This window comes from Leuresthes tenuis, unplaced genomic scaffold, assembly GCF_036924035.1.
Source record: "Leuresthes tenuis unplaced genomic scaffold, fLeuTen1.0.hap1 SCAF_6, whole genome shotgun sequence".
Lineage (NCBI taxonomy): Eukaryota > Metazoa > Chordata > Actinopteri > Atheriniformes > Atherinopsidae > Leuresthes > Leuresthes tenuis.
This window is the reverse complement of record NW_027325360.1, coordinates 5,145,141-5,172,102: the sequence shown is the minus strand read 5'-3', so window position 1 is coordinate 5,172,102 and position 26,962 is coordinate 5,145,141. Positions and strand designations below refer to the sequence as shown.

Below are 26,962 nucleotides of genomic sequence, written 5' to 3'. Positions count from 1 at the left end.
GAGCAGCCCTTGAACAGAATTTCATGGCACCTACATGCCCATCCTGACATTAGCTGAAATGACTACATCTGTGGTTGAGTGAAACATCCCAGCGTTGGCTGACGGAATCTGCTGAAAACTTCTCTTTTCTAAAAAGCTCAGATTGCTTAAGTCACTGCCATCAGTAATTATTACTGGAATCTTTCTGCACTCATCTCAAAGGATGGTTATCTTTCACTTCATTTGGGCTTGTCTGAAGCTACAGCAGCACCAAAAGCGATGAAATGAACAACCATTTGTTTCATTTGAAGTAACCATGCTCGACCCTAAAACCATGATTTCAACAGAAATAAAAAGAGAGAAACTATCCCAGACTGACGTTAACCTCGACTCTTCTGATCAGGATTTAGTTACTTAGTCAGGCCTTTTTATAAATGTTCCAGATTAGGGCTTCATGATACAATGAAACCATGCGATATGCAATATTATTGTTGAATATGTAACTTTTAATATATAAATGAAGATTTTTAGCATATGCTGTTAAGATAAGGTGTATTATTACACATACACATGTACCGAGGGTTGGATTCCACTTCTGAATCTGTGCACGCTGCTTAGTTGTAGAACATGCATGTCCCCTTTCATACACCTGTGGCTGGCCTACTAAAGGAAAGGTGTGAATGGTGGATTGCAGCCGAAACAGTCGTTTGCAATATTAATGTTGCGCGTATATGACAGTACATTTTTTAGATCTTAGCTCTTTTTGAGCTGCTTAGAAAAGAATAAATGTTCCTTATGTCACTGGTCACACAGGAAATAGGCCCACAGAGCGCTTTCTGGCAGGAAATCCACATGTAAAGCTGTTCCGCTGCCAAATCATTTATTTATTCACTTGCAACTAAATGTGGCTCCAGCAACTTCTTCCTGATGATGCAGTTCAAGGTGACAGATTTAACATTTAGGGAATGTTTTTTTTTTTTTTTAGGAGCTCCATCTGAAGACAGATATTCTTTTGTGTCCTGCACTCGACAAGTTATCTGACACTGAGCTCTTAATCCAAGTCAGACAGCGTATGTGCCAACAACCTCAATAAACATGGATTAATGCACGACATTTGTCTGATGCCTAAAACAGCTTCTAGTTAAATGTGGCTAAAGAAAAGGGAAGTGAGAGCACAGGAGGTAGCTGACAGGAAACAAGTGTTGTTTTGTTCCTAAAGGCTAATTTAGGACTTCTGACCTGATTTAAAAGATTCAAGACTATAGAAAAAAGGCTGAGTGCAGCAGAAACATATGAGCACTGGGTGTGCCATCAACAACCTCATCTCATTAACTCCATGAGTTTTACACCGCTCCCAAAGCTGGCTCCAGTCCAACCTCTTGTTCTCGCTTCTCTGCCTCACACCTTCAAACCAGCTGAGGCCCAATTTCACACAAGCTTATCAAGGTCCTTAACTAGGTCTAATTATCTCAAATGGAGAGAACAGGCAGCAGGGAGGACTGAGATGAGATGAGGCCCTGGTTTGGTTGTGAATTAAGTGACTTAGTGGTTTTTTTTTTGTTTTTTTTTATAGAACAGGTGGGGGCAAACTGCTCCGACAGGTTTCTCCTCTCTCAGCTGCTCTGGGCTGAGTGACACCCAGGGCACTAACAGGAAAACCAGCTTGGAAAGCACACACAGAGTTACTGCACAAAGTAAGATCATACCCATATATCAGCTTTAGTGGTGATGGGTTTTCCTGCGTACAAGTTAATCATCTCTGGCGCCCGATATGAAAGGGTTGTGTACCTGGAAGATAAAACAACAGGAAGCATTCAATGACAGATCAGAGTTCAAAAGACTGAGATCCAGAGGTGAGGAGAAATGAGCTCATGTTCTCATGCACAGTACGCATCATTCAACGCCAAATTTATAATCCTACTTAGCATTGGTTAAGAAGAAATTCAAAGTTCTTTGCCAAGGACAGTTACTGATGTTATTTCACATAAAAAACATTGAAAAATAACAATTTAAATTAGCCCAAGTTTGACCTACTTCTGCTACGTTAACACGATGATAATTAAACTTGTTCTGGCTAAGAGCTTTGGTGAATAATGATGACGACTCATCGACTTTCACTGGCTTGATTAGTCGACATCATCACTATAGCAGAGCGTCATCGTGGCACTAGCATTCTGCTTTGTCCAGCCCGACTGTTTTCTCTCCTAATACCCAAGCTCACAATTTTTTATGGTATATTAACACAGCTGAATTCCCCCCAAAAAACGCTCACATTCACATATTTTCTGTTCCTTCTCTCAAAGGGAAAAATGAGTCTGAAATTGTTACTGTAAAGCAGACATTAGACTGATAAAATACATCTGTTATAACCACTGCATCGTCTGAAAAACACAATCCAAATGAGTTAAGGATGCCTGCAGTGATTTTGGTTATATTTTCATGTATCACGATGTCTGAGGAAGTGGAAGCAGCCTCCTATAACTCACAGCACAGCGCTGCTGGAGGAGCTCACATGCACGGCTACCTTTCACAGAGCATCAGGACAGAGGCAGAGATTTCGCTCAAAAACCGTGTCTGGAACAAGCAGCAGCTATGAAAAAGGACAGACTGCCTGATTCACCACAGTTCAAAGGCCTGATGGTTTCTGTATGCTTAGTGTGATGAAGGAGGCACGTTTGCATAATCATAAACTGCTGATAAGCAGCACACATTCCACTTTACTGCAGCTGTAAATGTGGGAAAGTGAGCCGACCCGACTGAGATTTGACAAAACAGACAACAGTAGAGCAAATGAGCCAGTTACCACCTCCTGATAGACCACCATTTGCAAAGGGTCAACAGAGTTGTTTTTGCAGCAGCACGCATATTTTTGGTTCACTTGGACAGAAGTTGATGGTGTTTCACAACTTGTGTGCTTTAATCTGCTCCCTATGTGACTTAGGAGCTCATTCTTTGGTTTTGTGGACATGAACCGTCTCTGACTTTTGTACGCCACTGTGGGAGCACACAAGGTCATTGTAACATTCACAAACATCAAGTTCTTTGCTACTTGATGTTTGTGAATGTTGCCTTCCGCACCACACTGAGCAACAGCAGCTGTGTTTTTAAAAGTTGTTCAATATGATATAATGATGTGGCTCTGTGGTGGAGCTTGGAACAGTGGGAAAGCATTCTTAGAGGGTTCTAAAGATGACGCAACTGTTAAAGCAACCGTTAGAGCTGGCTGAAAAGGGGTGAATGGCATTTAGGCACCATTAATGCAACCTATCATTTTCCTACTGTGACAAGTTGAAATGTCTTCGAAAGAGAATGGTAACAACAGGTGGATTTACTCGAGATTACATTCTGAGGACCTACATGTTGAAGAACCGAGACGATCCAGGAAATAAATAACATGACAAGAAATTTCCATCCTGTGTGTCATGCTGTGGCAATTTAGGGGAATTAGTTTCCACTGTCAGTAAAATTCAGTGCTCAGACCCGGGATGTCCCACAGTAGTTGTAGGGAAATACCAGTGACAGATAAAAACAGTGTATTCATTGACTTCTACCACTTTTGAAAAACACTTACTTCTTGATCTCATCCTCCACTGCAGTCACTCCATCCTTATGTGGCAGCAAAACCTTGTGAGTGGCACTGCCAAAGTCACACAGCACATAACTCCCCTGGTCATTAAGCAGGATATTTTCAACCTGGTAAAGGATGAAACAGACAATGTTTAGACTTTTTAAAGAGGAACACTCAGATGCACATTTTAAAACTCAACATTTAGGATGAATTAAGCACCCCAAAATGAAAAAAATAAGAGAAAGAAACCGCCTTCAGTCTCACGAGGCCAAGAGTTGGACTTAAATCATGACGGAGATACCTTTCGGCCTCATCTTGCTCTTAATATTTTAATTCTAAGTGCACCAAAGAGAAACAGCAAGTGTCTGTGGCGTAATAGAATAAGTGTAGGGAGAATGTTTGAGTAGATGCAAGAAACAAATGAATGCAGGTGGGGAAACGGTTGGAAACCACTGGCAAAGAATGAGACGGAGATAGAAAGAAAAGAATGATATAAAAGGCCTATAGAAAACAAAAGCATCAGAAAAAAGTCAAGTGAAAATGGAGATCCAGTGAGCTATTTGAGGGAGATGTTACAAAAAAGAGAAAAAGATTTCAAACAGTCGGAAAAAAAACAAGCTAATGCAAGCACCACAGAGTGTCTCAATCTGTTGACAGCTCAGGGTTAAGGGGCTTTTTTGCAATCTCACTTCCCCTGGCGATGCGTGACTGGGCCTCCATGGTCTTTTGTGTCCTTGCAATGTTATGCAATCTCTGTAGGCAGAACAGATAGACAGCGAACAGAGGACAGGCCTGTGCAGCTGAAGGGACTGCACTGTTTAGAGGCTTGTCCAACTGGACAGAGTACAGCAGCCCACTGATGGGGCACTGAGGAGAATTCAACCAGGGTGGGAAATTACCACGAGCCTGTGAGCATCAGGAGAAGGAGCCAAAGTCTGAACCTCAACTCCATCCATAAAATAAAAATAATGAAGGAGGAACTTTAACATGTGCTAGCTTTTCTGGCCTGAAAGGGTTGGAGCCCTGCAGGAGGAGGAGGAGAAGAAAAGAGGAAAGGATGGTGGATGGGCCATAAACAGAGGGGCAGAGGGGATGATGAGGACCATAAGAGCAAGCAGAAAAGTTAGAATGGGCAGTGAAGTGAAATCCTGCTGTTGTCTGCTGACCAGACAGATTCAAATAACCGATTTTACAAACATTCTATGAAATAAACTGCATCGTGTAACATAATGTCAGAGAGTACATTAAACCGTTCAAACTGAAATACACAAGACGTTTGGAACCCTTTTCCTTTAACTTCTCCTCTTTTTTTTCCATTTGACAGCATAAATCCCAGCATAAAACCCTTTAATCTGTGTGAAGAGATGTTTCTCTACGTTTTGGACAAGGCCAGAGAAGCTAATCCTGAAGTCACACTAAAAACTCATCAGTGTTCCTGAAAAAAAACAAGGAAGGACTCGTGGGCCTCCAACTGTGGCGACCGCTTGTACTCGCTTCATCTCAGCGAGACGCTGGCCTGGGCAGCTCCAAACTATTCATCCAGGAGACACCAGAAAGTTTATTTTTCTTTCTCCCACTCACATTAATCATTTCTGCTCTCAGACAGGTGCAGACAGGTAACACTTTAGATAATTCAAACATCATTTTACCGACTTGTCTGCATGTTCTTGCGTTCTCCTCTGGACAAATGGAGTCCATCTTCACAGTTAAGTGCTGATTTTAGTCAGATTAACTAATACTGCAAATTTGTGAGGCACGGAAATGCCTCCACATAATAAAATCCAGGTCTGTCATAGTTTGACATCTTTGGGTAACACAAGTGCTTACAGAATGTGATTTTATGCCATCGCAGTCACAATCAGTTCAGTCTTTCCTTTAGCAGCCAAATACAACAACTAGCCTCTCCACCTAGCTTGAGACAAGATCTCCTGTAGCTTGAGACAAGATCTCCTGTAGCTTGAGACAAGACCTTGCTAGCGTTTCATTTTATTGGTTCCTCACAGCATGCAATTAGTCAGAATTAGCTCTTCCTACATTCTACATAAAACATGCAAGCTGCAGATCTCTCCTTTCTGAGACTGTGGGTGCTGCTCTGCAGATTTCACGCAGAAACCTTCAGTCGTAGCACTCGCTTGCAATATGACTTGTAACATATAAAAAACACCTCATGGACATGCTAACGGGGTTAAAAACTTGATTTTCAGCAGAGGAAAACATTAAGGAGTCATTATAGATTAAATTACAGCATAAACCAGAGTTGAAAAACAGTTAGTCATTCAACAGGACTTTGTTGACAGGACTTACTGAGATGAAGACAGGAAAGGGACTGATGCTCTCTTTACCTTTAGGTCTCGGTGGATGATGGGCGTCTTGCATTGGTGCAGGCGAGCCACAGCCTCGCAGGTGTCACAGAAGATGTGGAGGACCTCAGCCTCACTGAAGCCCACATTTAACCGCTGGTTCATCTGCTTCACCACCTGACCCGCTGCAAGACAGAATCCACACAGGTCACCGGTTCTGGCCGGACAAGCAATCCCTGCTAGCATGTCTGACAATGTGAAGGTCACGTCTTATAACCTGTTTATTAACTGTAACCAGATAAATGTGTGCATGTAAACATGCCTTTTAAGCCTTTTAAAAAGGAAACGCTGAGCCAAGCTGCCATGATCAATACAGAAGGCAGAGAGGCACCAAAATGTATTGAGCTATGATCATTAAGCATTTTAGAACATTTAAAATACACATGGTACACAAGCCTGATAACTGGATGTCTGTGTCACGCCAAACCCAAAGTTCCTGAGCTGGATAAGAGTGACTGAAATGAACAACAATGATATCTGCCAATTTCTGGGACTGCATTTAGCCAGCGAGCACAGAATTAAGACAGCTTTTCTGCTTTCATTTCTACATTGTGATCATTTCCTATCATCACTGCAGCATATGTGAAGAAATACAATATATGAAGCTGCATTTGACAAGAAAAAACTGAACAGTTCTGAGTTTATACTTTTATTCATCAATCAATTTGTCTCATAAAAACAGAATAACTACAACCAACTAAAAAAAAACAGAAGAAAAAAAGACTCCCTGAAGGTAACTCGGTGCTTCCCTGAGAATTATAATATCCCTCAGAGGCATTTCTCATGTTTACATTAGCAGCCCTGATGTGAAGTGGAAGTGACGCAACAGCCAGCCAGATGTTTTTAAGGCGAGCTTTAACAGCTGTCGCTTCCACTAAGAACAGATTTTTCAGATGTTGTGACAGCGTTTGCTTGTACTGTGGTGGTGTTAGCACGATTCTTTCATTGGAAGACCAAGTACAAGCCGGAGAAATCTTGAGTTCACAGACAAAGTATCTATTTATTGGTCACGGGTAAAGTATGGCAGCGCTGGGCTCGGCGTGACAGAGCGAGCCCCAATATCCGGAAAGAGTTCATATTTACCTTCCTCACATCTGTCTTACAGAGGATGGACTTACGCGTGACCGAGTATAATCGTCCAGTTATTAGTGACAGGAACGGGCCAATCACTGTCTATGTCAGGAAATGATAAACAACGTGTGTGTGTGTGTGTGTGTGTGTGTGTGTGTATCTAATGTAACAGAGCAATCTGACAAGACAGAGAAGCTTCATCTGACCCTGTTATTTAGTCCCGTTATGCTATCTTAAAGTCTTGGACCATTCAAGGACATACATTGTGTAATATGAGCAGAGTGGAAAAGTACAAAATAGGAACATAGGTTATTTAGAAAAAAACAGAATATGAATACATAATGTCTAAGAACAAAGCCCATTATAACAGTAGTTTGTTCAATAATTCAACAGACCTTCCAACAGTTGTAGGAACTATAATAAAGCTCTAACAGCAACTCACAGCTGTTAAAACACAGAACACATGGAAATAAAGTCAGAACATGTTCAGGTTTACAAAAAGAGGCTATACCTTTACAGTACTCCATGAGGATCAGAACCTCCCAAACACTGTCTGAAACTGAACTGATTGTGGAGTCCAGGTACCCAACGATGTTCTTGTGGCCCGACAGCTCTTTCTGCAGATGGGATGAAAAGATGTTAGTGATCAGGACAGACTGGCACAAAAATTCAAGAGGTAGAGCAAGAAAAAAAAAGCTGAGCTGGTGAGGACACCTGCAACACAAAGCAGAAGCATAGAAACATACAGCTGCTGGATTGTGCACACATTTTTGCTGACTCATGGTTGGGCACGTGTTGTTTCATATTTGACCTGAAGCAATGCTGCTACCCAGTGTAAAACATCAAATGAAGCATGGAAACTGCCGTTTAAAATACTGCTCTGCTTTGTTGGACAGGCAACAAGTGCAAAACACATCTAAAAGGACACACCGGTCAAACAAGTTAGACAAGTCACAGACAGGCCAGTAGCACTGCTGATGCAAATCTACAGCCACACCATCACATTCAGTGTCTCCAGCTTTAAACAATGGCCTGTGAGTCGGGGTGTCATTGTTCACAACTACTGGCTTAAATTTGTTTGATGCAAATAAGTGAAAATCTAAATTAAGACTGAAACAGAATGAGAAGGGTGAAAGTATGCATGACTGCACCCATAAAAAGGCTCAACTTCTGTGGATAGCAAGGATGTTTTCTGTGTTCTTTTATGCTCTTATACCACAGTGATCCCTCAACTCTGCAGATTTTTAGTTTACTCGCTGGATTAAAGCATCACAGTGTTCACAGTGTTTGTCAGTTGTTAAAAGCCAGCATGAACAGAGAGGCTACCGTGTGTTGTGGCAACCGACACACCTAAGGCAGCGTCCCAACAGGCCAGAACTGTGTCAACGTTTAAGGTCAGCTGTGTGTGTGTGGGTCTGTGTGGGGGAGTATTACACATCGTTCCAGATGATGAGGCAGTAAACACACACACACACACACAAAGCTGGCTGAACAGCTCAGAGTGAGCTGCTCGCTGACACACTGAAGGTCCAACACCGCTGATGAGACATCTGCTGTTGTCATACCTGTTTTGAAGGCTTTGGAATTATTGAAAACATTCAACTTTGAATGATATAAAAAGACAAAACAACCTTGAATTATCGAACGTAATCAGTGTTTGCTCTGCATGACGGATAAAAGGCATTCGTCACCAGGCCAGGTGCATCATACAATGTCATCCAGCTCACAACCAAAGGAATTTCACTCTGCCAGACTGGAAATAGAAGGAGTCCATTTTTATGTGTCTTTTTTTAAGATGGAATACGTCAAAATGAGCTACAAGGGTTTGAGTCTCAACGGGAATTATGCAAGCAAACTGAATAGCAGAAAACTGATAAAGGTCCTCGTGGAATCTTAAGATCATGATCTCAAGACCCTCAAGTGCAAATAAATCCCTCTGTGCAGAAAAAGGGAAATCTGATTCAGAGTGTGGGAAGGTGAAGGGGAGGCAGAGATGAACCGTGTTCAGATGAACCTTTTTTCTTTTGGTCCAATTTTATTTAACTTGCAACTTAACTTGTTTAATTTGGTTATTTTTAAAAAAAAACTACTCGAGGCGAGTTGAAAGACGTTTGCAGCTAATGAAACTAAGGAACATGCTCTCACCATGATGGTGATCTCTCTCTTGTAGACATTTAGGTCCGGCACATTGTTGACGTACATCCTTTTGAGAGCGCAGCGGACACCGCTGTGCGTGCGAGCCAGGAACACCACTGAGAAGCCCCCTGGAAAACACGAGATGAAGTATTAGCATACAAAAAAATGACAGTGCTGAGACAAATAAATAATTACAGTGTTTTACCCTCATCTCGTGTCCGCACAAGCAGCTGATTATTACAGTGTTTGTTTGTTACTTTACTGCAGTGCTTTAGTGGGGTGAGCACTCGGGCTGTAAAGTCCTAGTCGACTGATTGGTCGATACGTTCTGGGTCGACCAAAATTCTGATTAGTCCATTTTTTTGTGAATTTCATCAGTAGGAACGTACCAAGTGCTAATGGGGGTGTTTTCAGAGCACCGCTGTTTCACAGGTAACAGCCTGTCTTCAGAGAACACCCCCCGTGGTTTCACTATTTTGGATTAGCCCAACCCACGAGAGACGGGCAGATTGAAGAACGTGCACGTTATTTTTATTTTGAGCGTTTCATTTACAGTGAGTCCTCCTCTACCATCCGAGTCAAAGACATCGGCAGATTCCTGCTCATTGAGATTTTAAGACGTTCTCTTATGACAAATTTTAAAAATGAAGACCAAAATGACACATCAACAGCAGCCAACTGGTGTTATTCATTAAGCTGGCATGCTCTGCTCATTAGGACTGCATTAGTTCCACTGTTTCATACAATAAAACCAGTTTTAAGCGTTAAATATGAACCTTAGAATGTACCAAGTGAGTAGATTTCTGGTGACAAGTTGAATTTCCAGTTACGTTGAAAAGCTTGTCAAATGAGACAAAGATATTGGGCTGGAGCGACGGCCGCTCCCGTCACTGTGCTGTGTTCCTCTGGACAGTGATGTGACAGTCCCTGCTCTCATTAGAGAAGGTTCACTGAGTCACTGAGTGGTTGGCATCAAAACCCACCTACCAAAGAGAATGAAAGCTCCACAGTGCTGTGCCTTTTGTAGAAAAATACCAGCTTGGATTTGGAATGAGAGAAAGCAAGCGGAGAAGGCGGTTCAAATGCCCGGTGAGCACAAAGTATATCAACATCACACTTAAATTTCAAACATTGTTTTGTTGTGAGGAAAGTGCAACAGAACGCACTGCGAAAGCAGCTACTTCAGACCCAAAAGTCTGGCAAAACAAACTACTGTGACTAAAGTGCAGTGTTTGTATGTAGTCATAACAGTGAGTGTTACTATAGCAGATATTATCACATTAGAAGGGCGACTGTTGCCTTTCTGCAGCACATAACAGGCAGATAATGAAAAAAGGAACAACCTGCTACTGCAGAGCTGCAGCTGATAATAAAGCCAGGCACTAAATCCAACAATGTAAATGAAACACAGCTGCAAACCACAGACAAACTAACGTTTTCACTGGGACAGGTTGCACCTGTTCTCATCGGACATTTGAAAAAAAACAAAAAAAACACTGCAAACTCTGATGAGTCATTACACAGCAGTCAAAGTGAGGCTCAGTTGCATATGATGTACACAAAAGACAAAACAGTGCTGACAAAACAGAACTGGCAGAATATAAATCATTACGATTACGCTGCTAAAAGGTGTCACATATGCAGTTATTCCATTTTGATGGAATAACCCATCAAAATAAAACTATGTTTGCTGCTTGCTTGAGAGGAGCAGCACAGCAGCTTTATCTGCAGACAGGCTGCCATTTCAACAGCGATAAAAACTGGGGCAGAAATCCTGCTTAGACAAAGTACCAGAGCGGCTGCCGTGTGCACCTACTGGAAGCTGTTCATTGTATATCTTGGCCTGCTAGCGTGCTAAGGTTAGCTTGGTGCTAAGGTTAGCTTGGTGCTAAGGTTAGCTTGGTGGTCAGTCCAAACCATTAGACAAGGCTTTAATTGATTTCCTTGAACAAAAATGTTGAGTACAAAACCTATGAAGAGTTGAATTATTTGGAGTAGTCTAGTGGAAGTGATACTTTCAAAGACAGGAGGATGCTGTCCTTCACAGACTCTGCAAACTGGAAGTATCTAATGCAGAGTGTGATTTATGGCACTGCTGTTTGAGAAAAACCTACCCGTGAGTCATCCGAAACAAAGCTCAAGCTTTGAGGGCTTTTTTGACACGCAGATGTAGGATGTAGATATATTAAAGATCAAACCTCAGCAGAGCAGAGGCTAGATGTGGGGGTTGCACTGACCGGATGACAGATTTTATAAGGTAAAATCCATTTGCTCAGGAGCAGCGCCAAGGGGATAAAAAGAACAAGCGGTTTCAGCATACACGGACAAGACACAAAAGGAACAGCCAACCCCTGCTAAGAAGAAACAGAAGAATCAAATGAACCTTTGCACAGTTGTTGTCCAGACTACAAGACAGATTTTGCATGACCCCCAGTGAGATTCACTGCAGACAACCTTCTCATCTCTTGTCTGTAACTCGTCTACGAGGTGCTCCAACAACAAACATTTTGTTATCGGTTACATGTCACAAGTTTAACACAAATCCAAAATGGGCAAAGGGTTTTTGCTCTCAGACCTCAGTTGAAACAGGCATATTGTAGTAAAAACTGTGGAGTTTTGTGTGTGACACTTTAAAGAATGTACTGTATGTGCATCTTCAAACCGAATTCCTGACATTTCCTCCTGTTCTTCCATGACTCCGGCTATCATTTGTCAGTCACAGTAAGGGATGATTTCACTGTTCGGGCAGCCAGCGTTGGGTCTCAGGTGGAGATTGCTTTCAAAACGGCCTCAGCCTTGGCCATCCTGCCAAACAACTCCATGTCTCCCCGCCGGCCATATGCTGCAGGATCAGGTCCTCTCTAAATCACCACCCCGGGGGCTCCCATGACTATGCCAGCCAGGAAGTGGTACGCTATTGCCTGTATTGTAGCCCTGAGTGGCTCTGGATAGAATGGTTTGTTGTAGAGGGGCTTTGTGCCCAGCATACAGACTTCCTGGACAAATGACAGACTACAAAGTCAGTAAGAGGCTGGCCTCTCTGACAGCCAATTGTTTTTTTTTTTCCTTTTCTTATAGATCTGTTTATTTGATCATCACAAAGATCCAATAAAGATGGGCAACATAAGTCTGCTAAACTTCTGGATTTGTTAAGCTGCGAGTCAAGCTTTTTTAAGGAGCATTAAGGAAGCCCATCAACATCCTGAATACAGCTGATGTCTTTTCCTTCCTTCTTTCCTTTTCCTGTTCCATCGTTCCTTCCAACACATGTTAATTATAGACTAATTCATAACCTCTGCTGAGTAACACTATGGTATGTTACATGTTCGCAGATTTTAAATGCTTTAATGAGCAGTTCATTAGCAGATTCAGAACATTATTTGCAATTGCTGTACAGGCTTGATGACTCAGCAGTTTTTGCTGTCAAATATCTCCAGATGTCTTAATCCAGCTTTAATCCACAATAGCAAACTGATTTGAAGCTAACATTTATGTTTATTAGATAATTGTATATATAATCATATATGTTTTCACTCACTGATAATAAAACCAGAAGGTTCAGTATAACCACGTCCTGCAACTATCCGACAGGTATGTCTTAACTCGGCAGCCATGAGTCACATCTCACTACGATTGTACCCCCCCGCTCGTCTGTTAGCTGGCTGCACTGTGGGGTGGAGATGGACATGGTCAGCTGTCACTGACAGTTGGGAGGAAAACCCCAAATCCATCAGGCCAAGAGGGACAGCGATGGGGAGTGGCATTACAGCCTGGCGGCTGAGCAAGGGCCGTCATTACTGAAGAATTTTCCCCACTATTACATCAAGTGCTTTGGACAATGATGTCACTGAAAAGCATGACAAACTGGGACAATCATCACAAACCCACACGAGAGCCTGGAAGGTATATTTACAGCTTATACAAAAGCCTGCACGCCTTGTGCTCTGTTAAGACTTCATAAGCTACAGGAGTGCTTCAGTGAAGGAGAACAAACAGGAGGGGTTTGTGGTTTCTGCTCAGGCACGGGGGACATTCTTCCTCTGAAGCATGATGTCATCTGTGACAACAAATCACTGTCTACTTGAGCAACTGTGTCATGTCAATGTTTTATAAAGTTGCAAAGTGCTTCCTCTAGCTGTGAACCAACTTTTAAGAGAGGAAAATACCAAGTTTTGGAAGAACATTTGAAGCAGGCTGAGGTATTTCCTCCTTGACCCCCCCCCCCCCCCCCCCCCCCCCCCCTTTCCTTTACATGAACCCACAACACTTCCCTCTAAAGTTTCCGAAGCTGTAAAACTTAAAGATAAGAGAAACTTTTTCATTACAGAGTGTCAAGGATATAACACATTCATGTCAACTTGGAAAAAAGGTTCGGGGTTATCTAAACTGGGTGGATTTTCTTCTACAGGGACAAAAATGTGTCTGCTGACAACGGTTTAGACTGAGAATTGGGCGATGGGTTGCAGTTAAGCTCTGCAGAGCCAATCACCATTTTATGCAATCTTCTCACCTACAAATCTTCTCTTAGCTTTCAGTCCTTCCTTCCTTCAAGTGCAATTTCACAAGAATTAGGCTAGGAAATGGAGCTCCCTTTGAAAAGGTGGTTAAAGGAGCACGAACACCAAGAAACTGTCCGCTCAAGTTCCACCAATGCTGCTGAACATTTAACAAACAGTCACAAACAAGTTGAATACTGAATATGAGACTGGCTTTCTCTGGAGTTTAGCGCTACACTGGATTCAAATGATTTTCTAAACATCACTCCCAAACAATTTCAGCAGTGGGTGATTTCTGAGCAACATGTGTGGAATAAAGTGCTCCTGCCCTTGATCAGAGAGATCAAACCTGAAAGCTAAAGCTAGCTGAGCTGATCTGAGGGGTTCTTAACGTGGACATTTTGGTGAAGGGCTGCACTTTGTAAGGAAGTGTTGGGAAAACAGACATGAAGCTTCTCGTTTACCGTGTTAATGTACGCAGCATAGAAACCAAGTTTAAACATTATACAGGCAGACAAGCCAGTTTTCCACAATGTGTTTGTCAGTTTATTATACTGTGTCAGGTGCTCCTGTTAATTATCGATAATGACTTTTTGATCCCAAACACTTCAGCAAATCCTCTTAGACTGGGCATTACAGACCACTGTGGGACAGGATTTTCTTTTTCCGGCTGGTTAAAGCGATGCCAACAATCATTTGCCATCTTTCCAGTAAAAATCATGACGAATGCGAACCATGTAAGTGGGATTTTGAGCACGGTCAATGAGCTGGATGTCTGCCAACATCGAGCCTCACCTTTGTAACCCACTTCCCACCAACGACAGTCTGTTAAGAACTCTGCTTTCATCCGTTTCTCATAAGTCCTGAAGTTACACGGCAGCAACACCTCCACCTAAAAATAGACATTCAGTTGATTTTATCAAGTAGTCGAGAGATTCTGCACCCTGTGAGCTTTGGGCTGATGGAACACCACGCCATCATGGCACCTTTCCTGGACCTTTCAAGGTGGACGACCTGCCTTTTCTTGTTGACAGAGAAAGTTTATTTTGGTAAATGTAAGTCAAGTAAGAGCACAGTGAAAGAGGTAACCATGATGGTTTAGGTCAGATCTTTCTAAACTTTACAGCGGGGGTGTCACGGTGATAGTGGGATGCTTCAAGACTACTGGACTCAAATAAATGATAGTTACATTTAATTAAAAAAGCTAAAAACCTTAATTGCAGCAAATGTTCAAACATGAGGAACTGTAACAATTTAAGCCACATAGCATCTTTTCAGCAGTTGCTAAGATCTTACTGAGGAACATAAAAGATGGACGTCAGAAACAAGAATCATTGAAAGAACAACCGCAGATACTATAAGAACTATAAGAACCTTTGTTGCCCCTAAACTTTTCCCTTAAGTTGAAAACTTTAAGGAAAATAAATATGGATATTTTGGTGCAGTAATTGTGTTTTCATTATCACGAGTTACTGCTGCTTCTGGTCACAGACTCAGCGATGCAGCCCAGGTTTGCCTCACCTCCGCAGACTGCTGTCAACACAAAGGAGCAGCGGTTTACTGAAGGACATTTTTTAAATCACAAAAAAAAGCAACACATCTCTTAACAAGTGTAGTACTTCTGCGGTGTAATTATGAACGGACTACAAATCTTTCTGTATGTCTAATAACAGCTTTTAGTACTTCTCTACTCTTGCTTAAGCTGTAGATTCCAACAGAAGCGCCATCTTGGTGGCAATCGATGCAGCCGGACTGGTTTTATCTCATCAAACACACAGTGAACTCACTGAATAAGTGTCTGATCAGTGCAGTAAAAACCAATGTCAAAGCAATATATCTCTATTTTACCTCTAGGCTTCAAAAGGCAAGGCAGAGCCGATAAACCAGTTCAGGCGAACTCATCCTTTTACTCTGACATCTTTGTTTAAAAGCATCAGTAGAGGGAATACATCTTAGGAAAAAAAAAGGGAAATCCAGGAATAAAGTTTCCCTGTCAGCTAGGGCTGGGCAAAATAGCAAGAAACATCATCACGCTATCATTTTCCATATTGATCTGTCTCAATCTTCTGACCAGTAGAGTTCGTGGTATGGTGTCATGCAATAATAATGACCGGAATGGAAAGCTAATAGAGTTCAACTTGAGGACAGTTTATTAGCCAAAGTTCAGTGACACCACAGAAAAACTGTACCAACTGGCTGTAAGCTTTCATAATCACAGATTCCAAATAAAGGTCTGCTCACAAGACATTTAAACCATGTCTACTGCTATGAAATCTGCTCTTCATTTGTGATGACAGCCACAGGTGAGGCTGAGATGCGTTTGACTCATTGCATAAGCTCGCATTTTCATGCTCTCTGCGTTGACGATGGGGTTCACCAACCTGGTGTGCACCATTGTATTCATCTGTTCTTTATCCTTTCACTGAATCCATATCACTGATGTAATGGGACCTTTTCTGACGGGAAGATAATGCAAATTCAGTCTCAATCTCCCCCACTTCCGTGGCTCTCTTCGGCTACGCTCATTCTATCCTACGTTTCTGCTCACTTTACTTCCTCAGTCTGCTGGCAGGTCATTGGTTTTTTCTTCTTCCCTTTTGGGTTTTCTTGGTGGTTAGCTTTGAGGCGCATGACCACCAACAAGTGGACTGAAGTGTTCTGAGGGATGCACTGTTGGCTCTGGAGATGGATCGACTGAAAACGTCGCGTGCAGATCCCGGAGATCAACGTATCTTCCCAATAACACACACCTCAGCTGAAACTGCAGAGGAGTGAGCAGTCTGTTATATCCTAACTTTAATACTTCAACGTCCTTTCCATATTTTCAGTTCATTTTTTTCCACTTTTATGCGAAGCACAGACGCCTCAACTTAAATAAATCTTTGTGTCCAGACTCCGGCAAATGCTGAAAAGCACTTAGAAAGAGTGATATAAATCAGTTAAGAAGTCTTTGTAAGAAGCGGTCCCATAAAAGGCTACGAGAGAAGGTGCAGTGGTGACTGGGATTACCGAGCTGGAGGGTTCTGGCAGTACTTATACGTCTCCACTCCACCTTATTGTTTGCAACTTAACAAACAGACGGGAGTGGCTGCGCTTTCAAGGATTTGTGCTGGGATAGGGAGAGACAACATAATCCTCAATTAAATGGATTCCTGAGGGGGGAAGATTACAAGAACAAGGCAGTTGTTATAGTGTCGGTTCAAGCTCAAAACCATCCAGATATACAACAAAAACATAAAGAACCTGGAAGAAAGACACTTATTGAAAAAAGTTTGGATCCTGTAAATGAGCATAATGTAGTCTATTTAGCAGATTTTGTGCGTGACTTGTTAAAGCAGGAAGTGCATAATTCACATTCTGTGTTTTCCCTCCTTTTATTTGTTTTAACAAATAACAGTAATCTGTTGCTGTGCATCTTCTAAAGCACTAACCATCGAGTAGAATGGTCTAAAAACTATTTTTACCAACTGCTGAATCAAAGGAGCGAAGCACTAAAAACTTGCATTTCATAAAATTACAATCTCGAGTGTGACGCCCAACAAGTGCAGTCCGTTTCAAAACTAACTGCTGGTCACTTAGACTGAAGCGCACTCTGAATCCAAGGCGGGACTCTTCAGTCAGACTCTGTATGGCACCTGGCAGATATGTCTGCACCAAACTGATTGCAGCGACCACAGTTGTTTACTTCTGACTCTTCTTCCACGAGGAGTCATGCTTGAGTCACAGCCAGACCTTTCAAAGGACTCACACAAACTAAGACTCAGCTTCAAGCCTTTGCTTTGTGGGAGAACTTCAAAGAGCAGGCCAGGAAACGTGCCTATTTTCTGTCCACAAGATGCAGCGCAGTTAAAACAACGTTCATCACCACTTCTATTACTTCTTATTATATTCATTTGACATAAAAAAGAAACATTAGCAACCTGTGGACAAAAAACGGTAGACTGGTTTCAACTAGAACTCCATTACCAAGACAAAAACCTTAGTCTAGTGTTCTGTTAGGGAATGACAAACCAATAAATTAAATTAGAAATGCATCCAACAAAAGTCATGAGTGAACCTACAGCAGCTGTCAACCTTCAACATCATTACCATCTATGAGTTTCTGTCATAGAAACATTCTGGAGCACTGCTTTGAATCATCATTCTGAAATATCTACTCATTAAATCTAGTATAATAATCCACGTGTCTCCAAAACAGAGAGCAAGATAATCCACAATTCTCAGTGAACAGTGAAATCAATGTCCCTCTGTTTGGCATCATCACGTTATCCAAGTTCACTCCCACTTTTGGCCTGACACACTGAAACGATTGAAAATTACTAATTTGCAGTTTCCCAAAACGAGGAGAGCCGGCGAAACAGAGTCAGATACAGAAGGCCTCAATGAGCAAGCACAAAGGCAGCGATGCCCATCACGGGACCAAGAGCTGAATCGTACCAGCATTCTTTCTGGGGTGCTAGAATAAGACAACAAAGAGACACAATGTGCCCATTCATCACCAGTACACTATGCTAATAATGTAGATGGGATGTTTTCTCACCGCCCTTCCCTCACAAAGTTGGAGGACCAAGTGGGTCATTCAAAAGAAAGAAGAATCTCTGCAAACAGCGACACATCACTGACAATTTGGTTCAATTAAGTCACAGAGTTAGTATTATGGCGTTTTTCTTTGCATAATTCCATACAAAGTGTTTATTTTAGTGTTTATAAAAAGCCTTTCTTCAACATAGTGTTTTGTGGTTATCATATATTCACTGAATGTTCCCCGTCAATCAACTTTGAAGAAGGAGGGAATGGACTGCAGCTTTTTAACGATGGAAACATCAGCCGCTCTAATAAGCTCCATCTTTCAGAAACAGCCTCCAGGATCCTCACCACAGTCGCTGCCGTGGTTTCAGACAAACTAACAATTATTGGAAGCCTTCAGAAATGGAGAATTAAAATCAGAATCCAATTACAGTAAACCCTCAAACCGAGTTGAAATTAAACCAGTTAGGGGAAGACGGACCGCGCCACTCCGTCCCATGATGGGAAACACTTACTCACCGATTCATTCATCTGCTTTCTGCATACTTAGTAACCATCACGACAATATTTGTGTTATCGTTTAAAAAAAAATGTAATAGTCCAAAAACAACTTCATTACCAACTGGTATTTCCAATATATTTGAGGGAAACTTTTAGCCACTAACGGTTACAGTTCAACCAGAATCAACTTTGCCACAATACCATAAGACAGCATCCAACAAGATGCTGTGGGCACTGGTGAGGATCAACACCACTGCTGTCGTAAGACTGAAACAACTCAAAGCGTTCAACAGCGACACACAAAATGGCAGCAGACATCCTCATCTTTCACTGCAAAAACACAGAAATCCAAATATGAAGCCAATCAAATGTACGTTCAAAATAATCATCACATGAGAAAAAAGCATCACGTGCGAGAATTAACGGGATCTGAACATTTCTAGTGCCGCCGAGCTCAAAAGCCTGTTTGATGATTACATGGCACCGAGATTACAAGTGACAAAGCCACATGTCAGTGATCACAGCAGCTGCTTGAGTGGAAGCAGCGTTTGCATTTCTCTTGTCCACATGATCTGTGGCCTGTCATGTTCAGGGAGGCCCGCTTCCAAGACTGGAGGTCTGGAGGTTGCCCTCATCTCTTGAACCTGCATTATAAGACCCACTGTGTTCTGCCAGCAGAATGGAAACGGAGCATATGTGAGCGTTTTTTGTCTTATGACGGCTTGTGTACAGAGAAAAGTCAAAGAAGACTCAAGCTTGACAGGTTAAAAATGAAAAAAATAAACAAGAAGCACAAACTCTGCAGAACACGGATGCTTTGAAGACGGAGGCGACCCTAAATGAGACGGTGATGAATTCTTACCTTGTAAACGAGCCTGTAAAAGTGCAAACATAGGAAGTGAAACCACAGAGCTAATGTTTTCCTGTTAATTATAGAAACCCTGAGACATTCTTCTAAGAATTTACCAGCACGTGCACACAAACCGTCTGACTTGTACCTGCGATGGGAAGGTGGGAAGCCGATCACGTAACAGCTTGGTCTGGTGAATAAAATTTTAAAAATAAAAAACAGCGACATCAAGAATATTATGCAAGTTAATCTGATGCTCCAGAAGCAGTTATTGGTTAGATGCTCAGCGGCTGATGAAATACTGTCTAAGAGAACAGAGCAGTCAGGACCTAAAACACTGGCTTTGTTTCATCGGAGCTTCAACTACATACAAATCCTCAATTTAAAAAAATGCCAATATCAAGAAAATTTAAGAGCACCTCAATTAATACTTTGTTCATTAGAGCTAATTCAACAGCACTGCAAACACCATCCTTCAGACTAAAGCTAAATCAGCACCTCTCAAACCGGCTGGAACCAAAGCTCAACATTAACACCTTCACAATAAAAGGTCAGATCAGCTTTAACCAAGTGTGCCTAAAAAACTAGCAGCTGGGGGTGTTGGAGTAAACTTTTGCAAGTTCATAATCTATCAAATTATATTTCATGCACTTCCTAAACTTCCGTGTCCTAAGAAGCGAGTCAGTATGATAAGAGTTGGTGGAAAAAGGGTGACCTGCTAACAGATGCATCCTGTTCCGACATGTCGACTCGGTGTTCCTCTTGGAGACGGTATCAGACTGAGCTCAAGAAAAACCACAGAGGCTAAAGGGTGGAGGGAAATGACTAGGTTCCTACTCAGCACATGAACTGTGCAGCTCAGCAGATATGTCACTGGAAAAAAAAAGAATAGCCAAATGGTGACCAGAGGACACGTGTCAATGATTAAATATTACTACATTTGAAAGAGACACTTTTTAACACCTGTTAACTTTAAAAAAAGAACCGCTTCACCCTTCGAGCAAACTACAGCTGTGTGTTTGATTCAGGGGAAACTCGTGCTTTTCATTAAAGCAGCTGGATAACCGTGCAATAAGCGAGTAGCAGATGAGACACTTAAAAACATCACATGACCATACTTGGACATTAATTGCCGCAGTGACCCAATGGTACACACTGTGCTCAGTGGATGTCCTCTATGAGAAGACAGGAAACAAACTGACGCAACTTGCCTTATCCAGCAAGAATCAGACCACAGGAAGATATAGATCAATATACGCACCAGTTTCATGGTGTATCTGCAATCTGAAAGAGGAGAGCAAGCTACTTCACTGAATCTGTAGACCTTCTTTTCTTTAAATAGGGTACATTTATGGGAAAACTTTTACCAGGAGCATCAGATTTTGACAACTCTCTGAAGATGATGACTGGTTGCTGTAATAAGAGCACGCTTTCCACTGTATACATGAAACCACACGGTTGCAGACAAAGCAGCTGACTCAGACTTTGTGCTCACTTGACAAATTGCATCAGTGTTCTAATGTTTCTGCTCTCGACTGGAAAAAAATGGTTAAGAGGTTCTAAGCCCTCAGTTTGTGGCCAAAACACAAAAGCTTGCCAAGCCCAAGGGTTTATTAAGCCTATGTGCAATGGAGGAACTGTGATGTCATGTCGACTCCAACACCAACCGCTGGTTGGCCGTCACACCCATTCAGCATTTCTATCTGTGCTGCAGGTGCAACCTGAGGAAAAGCTCTCAAAGGTCTGGTGTTCTTCAGTTGAGCTCTTCACCTCAGAACTGCAAATCGAAAGATGGCTCAATTCAGTTCAGTTTATCAATAAAACGCCAAATCACAACAAATGCAATCCCAAAGTACTTTAAAGCCACTGTCCAATTAAAGCCAATTAAGATCAAATCCACTGTAATCCAATGAGACAATTCAATCAAAACAATTCATATCAACAAATACGAAGCTTCTCAGAACCAATCGCTCTTTGGGACCAGACGCTTTTACACTTACCAGTTCCAGGGGTTCTCTAACTGTTCCTGGGACTGGAACAAATCTTAAGCAAAATAAAAAGACAAACCAGGTATTAAAGATATTCTACCCTTCTTTAAAAACTGTGGCTTCCAATGAGAGCATCCTAAGTTCAACCAGTCACCACACACTTACTCCTCAAAAGGAGTTCTTCAAACAACAATTCTTCACAGGCGTCTCCTCCATCTACTTTTATGAACTGTGAAAAAGTTTAAGAGGTCAGAAAGCATCCATTGCCTCAGCTGTGGTGCACCATTCAAGCCAAGCTTGCACATTGCTCAAACGATGCATTACCTCGCTCATAAGCCAGATGCCCAGCTTAATTCACCCATTTGAGGATACGTCTACCATAAGGCAGTAACAACCACAGCAGGGTGGTGAATCTGCTGAACACGTTCTGTACGAGGCCGTGTACTCACCAGCAGCTGATTGAAGGCACGTTTTCCTCTGACATCTTTAGCTCATCAACAACTGGGGACAAAACCCTGACACAGTCTGCGTTTTCCCAGGTGACACTTCACCCCACAGCTCAACATTTTCACCTTCATTTCTCATATACGCTCCTCCAACGTCACTTGTCATGACTTCTGGCTTGAAAATGCAACAGCAGTAGGACAAGGAGTGCCTTTTCACGCATGACACCACTATTTTCTACCATTTTTACCATCCAAGTAAAACGGAACCACACATCACAGCAAAGCAGGCTGTGATTGGTTCACCTGGTAGTTGTATTTACCCATGCGTTTGCTCATTTACACGGCCTGTAAAATGCAGTATTTATCACACTCGGCCATAACGCTAACACAATAACCAACAGACCAAAGCTCTGGCAGGCCATGCTTAGACTCCTCCCACTACATCACATATTTGCTCTTTTCTGTGTTTCAGCTGCTAATATGTGAAACGTCGCCATAGTAACTCCATCGCTAACTAGAGCTTTGGGTGTCTAGTCGTCAATATTTCAAAGTTTCCTTCCTTCATGCTGCAATTTATTATAAATAGTTGGAACTTTGCCCTTATTCTTCTTAAATGTCAGATATTTTCCCTGCAGATGACACGTGGGATTCGTCATGATTAAACATTCAAATGATTGTTTGTTTAAGGAGGTTTTGATTTTCTTCACTTGACATTTACTCGTAGAAAGATTTTGATGAAGCAACAGTACTTGTGAAGGTTTCTGTTGCCGTTCCATCTGAACAGCTAAGAAGCACTACTCTGCTTTCAGAGAGTTACTTCAACATAAATCGTCCTTGTAAATGGAGCAGACACAGAGGCTGAGGTGAAACCACCGCCAGCTTGGACCTGGAGACAGGCTGATGAGCAAAGGTCCCATGTAAGCTTGTGCTTTGGCAACATAAACCAACCACTTCACATGATTTTAAGATGACACACATGAAAACAGGAGTGCTTTTGTGGTGTGACATCACAGCGTCTTTAAAGTGTTGTGTTGCATGAAGAGACATGCCTGTCACATCTCCTCAGTTACAGGATTTACAGAAGCTTCCAGTTTAGTGATGACTTTAATATGCAAACAGAATGTGTTGAATAATAATGTCCGACTCTTTTTTTATATTTTTTTTACCTTTAATGTATGTAAATTTGAGAAAACGCTGATCCAAAACCTAATTTCTTGAGATTTTCTTCCAGACTGGCTTGTAATATTTTAGAATAGTTTTTCAGGCTTTCTGAAGTTATTCTTTAATATCTTTTTTGGGACATTTCTGCTTTTTCACTCTTTTCCAGTCCAGTCCTTGTACACGTTCATTTTCTGAGAACTGCATTTTTTTATTTGTTAAGCTACTTAACACCGACCTAACGATCATTCAAACATTAAAAAAAGACTTTACTCCTCTTTGTAACTTAAGCAATGAACCAGTGTTGTGTCTTCACATAACAAACAACTAACTTAGCAAAGAAACTACGTGTATTTGTATGTTTATGGGCTATAGACATAAAATGCAGGTTTGAAAGACGTAAAATAGTATGTTTGCACCAACAAAGCTTCAGCACAGTGGGAAGTGTGTCCTTAAAAAAGAGGAAATTGGACAAAGGTAGGACAAAAGAAGAAGTGACTAAAAACTATCTACAGCAGATTAAGAGTACCTGGAAGTGAAAAAGACAACCCAGCAAAGACCTGACACTGGACCTTCAGCTGATCCATCTACTGTTGGCCCAAGCCTCATCAGAAATGGTCTCCATGGAAGGGTGGCTGTCAAGAAGCCATTCTTAAGGAAGGGAAACAGGGAGAAAAGGCTGAGCTATGCCAAATGACACAAGAAGTGGACTGAAAATCAGTGGCAACAGGTCTTATGGAGGGATGAATCCTCCCCAGAGCCCGGACCTCAACATTATTGAAGCAGTGTGGGATCATCTGACAGAGAACGGAACAAAAGGCAGAAAACATCCAAAGAAGAGCTTTGGGATGTCCTTCAAGAAGCCTGGAGAACTATTCTGAAAAGGCTCCTTAAAGAAATGACAGAAAGCTGGTCTCAGAGGGTTCAGGCTGTGATGGAGAATAAAGGAGCTCAGACCAGATATTCACTTCCAAGCTCTGAACTGTACTAAATCCATTTTTGCCTGATGTACAGTATCAATTATGTTGAACATGTTTCAATAAATTGCTGCAATTGTTTTCTGTGTTCCCTGGAAAATGTAATGAGACAGAGGGCGACTCCAGACTGTTGCACATTACTTTGCGTTGGGTGGGAGTAGCTGCTCAAAACCGCTGCCTGAGAACACACTTTATCTGATTTCAATCCTTCCTAGTTTGTATCATTTTAGACCAACAGTGACTAAAAGCCTTCAAATAGTAGAGAAAGCATTTGAATCAAGTCGTTTTATGTAAAATTGTACCAAACTCACAGTTCCACACTATTGTAGCGACCAAATGAAACAACCGGTTTATGGGAGTTTTAATGGGAATTACTTAGAAGGAACTTTTTAGTCATTTAGTCTTTTTGTATCGAAATACCAAATAACACAATCTTTAAAAAAAAGAATGAAAATGTAACTACTTTCCATATCATAATAAGACCCTGCCTAAACAAATTGTCAGCCAGCAGCTGTTCAGTAAAACATGTCCTCTCCACACTTCCTCACTTTCTGCCTGTCTGACTGCATGTGAAGGAGATTTCTGACACAAGCTGAAGCCATGAAGAAAAAAAAAAGCTGTTGTGAGAAGGTGCAGGCATTGCACAACTTATCCATCATGTCTCTATCCGGGAAGCCCTGTTGTTACTTGTTGTAATGTTGCAATCTAATTATTCTTAAACAAATGCTCAAACAGCCTTTACTTTTTAAATCAAAAGTAAAAAAGACACTTATGACTTTAAAAAAAAAAAGGAACTTATGTGAAGGTGTGGGGCAAAGTGATATTTCATGGCTGCATATTTCAGTGTTGTATGTTGACACAGCAGCGGACTGTGCCGTTGTTACCCCGGGGGCAAACCCCCGAAGTGCAGCCGGATGGAAACCACAGCTGTACTGGTAAAAGTTACAACGTTTAAGTCCAATTATGCGCCAAACCCTCGGTGTTCCAGTTTAAGCACTACAGCCTGGAAGAGGAGAGCGACCTACTTCAGTCAATCTGTAGATAGTTTCCTGGGAAATAACAGATGTTTAGGGGAAGACTGGCTTTTTCTGGGAGGTGTAAACCATTTACAGAACAGTAACAAAGCAGACGGAGCTGCTCCACATCCATGTGCAGGAGATGAGCTCCTTAGACAAGCTATGACGGGTGTGACCCAGAAAACAGCAAAACTGTACATACCCTCTGCAATAAGCTCTTCCACGGTGACTTGATACCGACCGACTGCAAACACTTTCCCGAAGTAGCTGCTGACTCCGGAGCTGGAGCCGGACGCGCCTCCGAGTCCGCCGCTCTCGGACTTTGGCATTCTGGAAAACTTCTTCATACTTTACTGTCTCGGTCTGGCCACCAAATGCAATCCTTAATTCGTGGTAAATAAACCACACAGTTCCAACTTGATTCGGTAGTGTCCAACGTCCCCTATCTACTTATCTGGAGTATTTTCTTCTCCTGCATACTCCGCGTCTGATTCTTCTGGAGGGACTACCTGCTGTCGGATAACTTGGCATTTGAATACAGTTATTATGAGGGCGTCATGGTGGGGTGGTACAACCACGTCGGTGTCCCAAATCACTTGACAGCATTCACTCGCGTAAAAAAAAAAAAAAAAAAAAGAACTGTGTTCGTTAGCTTATGAGACACATAACGCTAGCTGGCTGCAGCCGTCGCTAGCATAAATGAAATCAGGACGCTCCACCAACAACGAAAATAAGGACACGAACAACAATCCTGTAGGCTCTGGTGGGGGATAACGCCTCCTTTGGTAGCAACGACGCCCTCTCGGAAATATATCAAACCCAATAGTTATTTCAATGTAACCGCTGTGTCGTTTACTCACACCGCGACTTCTTCACTTCACTCGGGCGATGCGGCTAGTTAGCTCGTTAGCTACAGTGGCTAACTAGCTTCGCTAGCACCCTAAGATGTTCCTCTCAGAGATGAGCCACCCTAAGTGCAGGTGGGTTAACAAAGTGGAAGCCCGGAGCTGATACCAGCGAGCGTCGGCTGCTTCTCGGAACCCCTCTCGCCAGTTCTTTCACATTACGCTTCTCATCTCCACTTCTTTTTGTATCAATTTTGTTTTCGCTTCGTCAACGAAGGATAAACTTCTCGTGACTCCCCAACGGCAGGCTTCAAAATAAGTGGGTGGTTTGTTATTTACCCAATGAGAGTGACAACCAAACCTGACATGGCCCCGCCCCCCTATTGTTATGATTGGCGTAAGTGGAGAAGTATGGAAGTCATTTGGTGCCAGAAAAACATAAAAATGAATGAATGAGGATACACATGAAAAATTAATCGAAAGCTAACCACTCATTCAGTTCGACACCATGTATCGTTAAAAGTGGGTGTTTTGTTCTTTCAGGCTGCTTTCCTGCTGACAACATTTAGAATCCTAAACACATAAAACCAAATATGGAGAACATTTTGTGAGGACAAGGCACCTAATATACAGGCACATAAATACAAATTAAATATCCATCTGAAATACCTTTTGCAAAACTACACACATTTTCTACTACTATAACACTAGAAAAGGGCATGACCAGATTGAGTGGTCCTGATTTGGCTCCAAGAGGCCACATTGTCTCCAGCAATTACAACTACCAATGTAATTGCTCCTGTCTACTGGACTGTTAAAGAACTTGGTGAGGTTTTTTCCAGCAACACTGCCTCTCTTTAGTTTTCTACAGTAGCTTGCATAGCCTCTTCCATTGCTCATCTGTAATCACCAGGCTGCCTTCTGTTTACCCATTGTTGCACCGCTGCCAAACTAGAATCTATACAAATCATTATTGTGCTCCTCAAAGACCAGTTATCAGCATCTTGGAAGTGAAATATAAAGAAATGATCAGTGGCTCAAAAC

At 42.0% G+C, this 26,962-nt stretch overlaps 1 protein-coding gene across 3 annotated transcripts in view; it reads right to left on the bottom strand.

Moving 5' to 3' along the window:
- The window catches only part of bmp2k (BMP2 inducible kinase), a 43,893-nt gene extending 17,639 nt beyond the window's left edge, over positions 1-26,254 (bottom strand). For all 3 annotated transcript variants that reach the window (XM_072387293.1, XM_072387294.1, XM_072387295.1), the window contains exons 1-6: positions 25,276-26,254; positions 9,124-9,242; positions 7,490-7,595; positions 5,890-6,032; positions 3,551-3,672; positions 1,686-1,767 (exon numbers count right to left, since the gene is read on the bottom strand). In XM_072387293.1, the coding sequence (XP_072243394.1) occupies positions 1,686-1,767; positions 3,551-3,672; positions 5,890-6,032; positions 7,490-7,595; positions 9,124-9,242; positions 25,276-25,420 (717 nt within the window). In that variant the 5' untranslated portion in view covers positions 25,421-26,254. The remainder of the gene's footprint in view (positions 1-1,685; positions 1,768-3,550; positions 3,673-5,889; positions 6,033-7,489; positions 7,596-9,123; positions 9,243-25,275) is intronic.
- Positions 26,255-26,962: the final 708 nt, after the last annotated feature.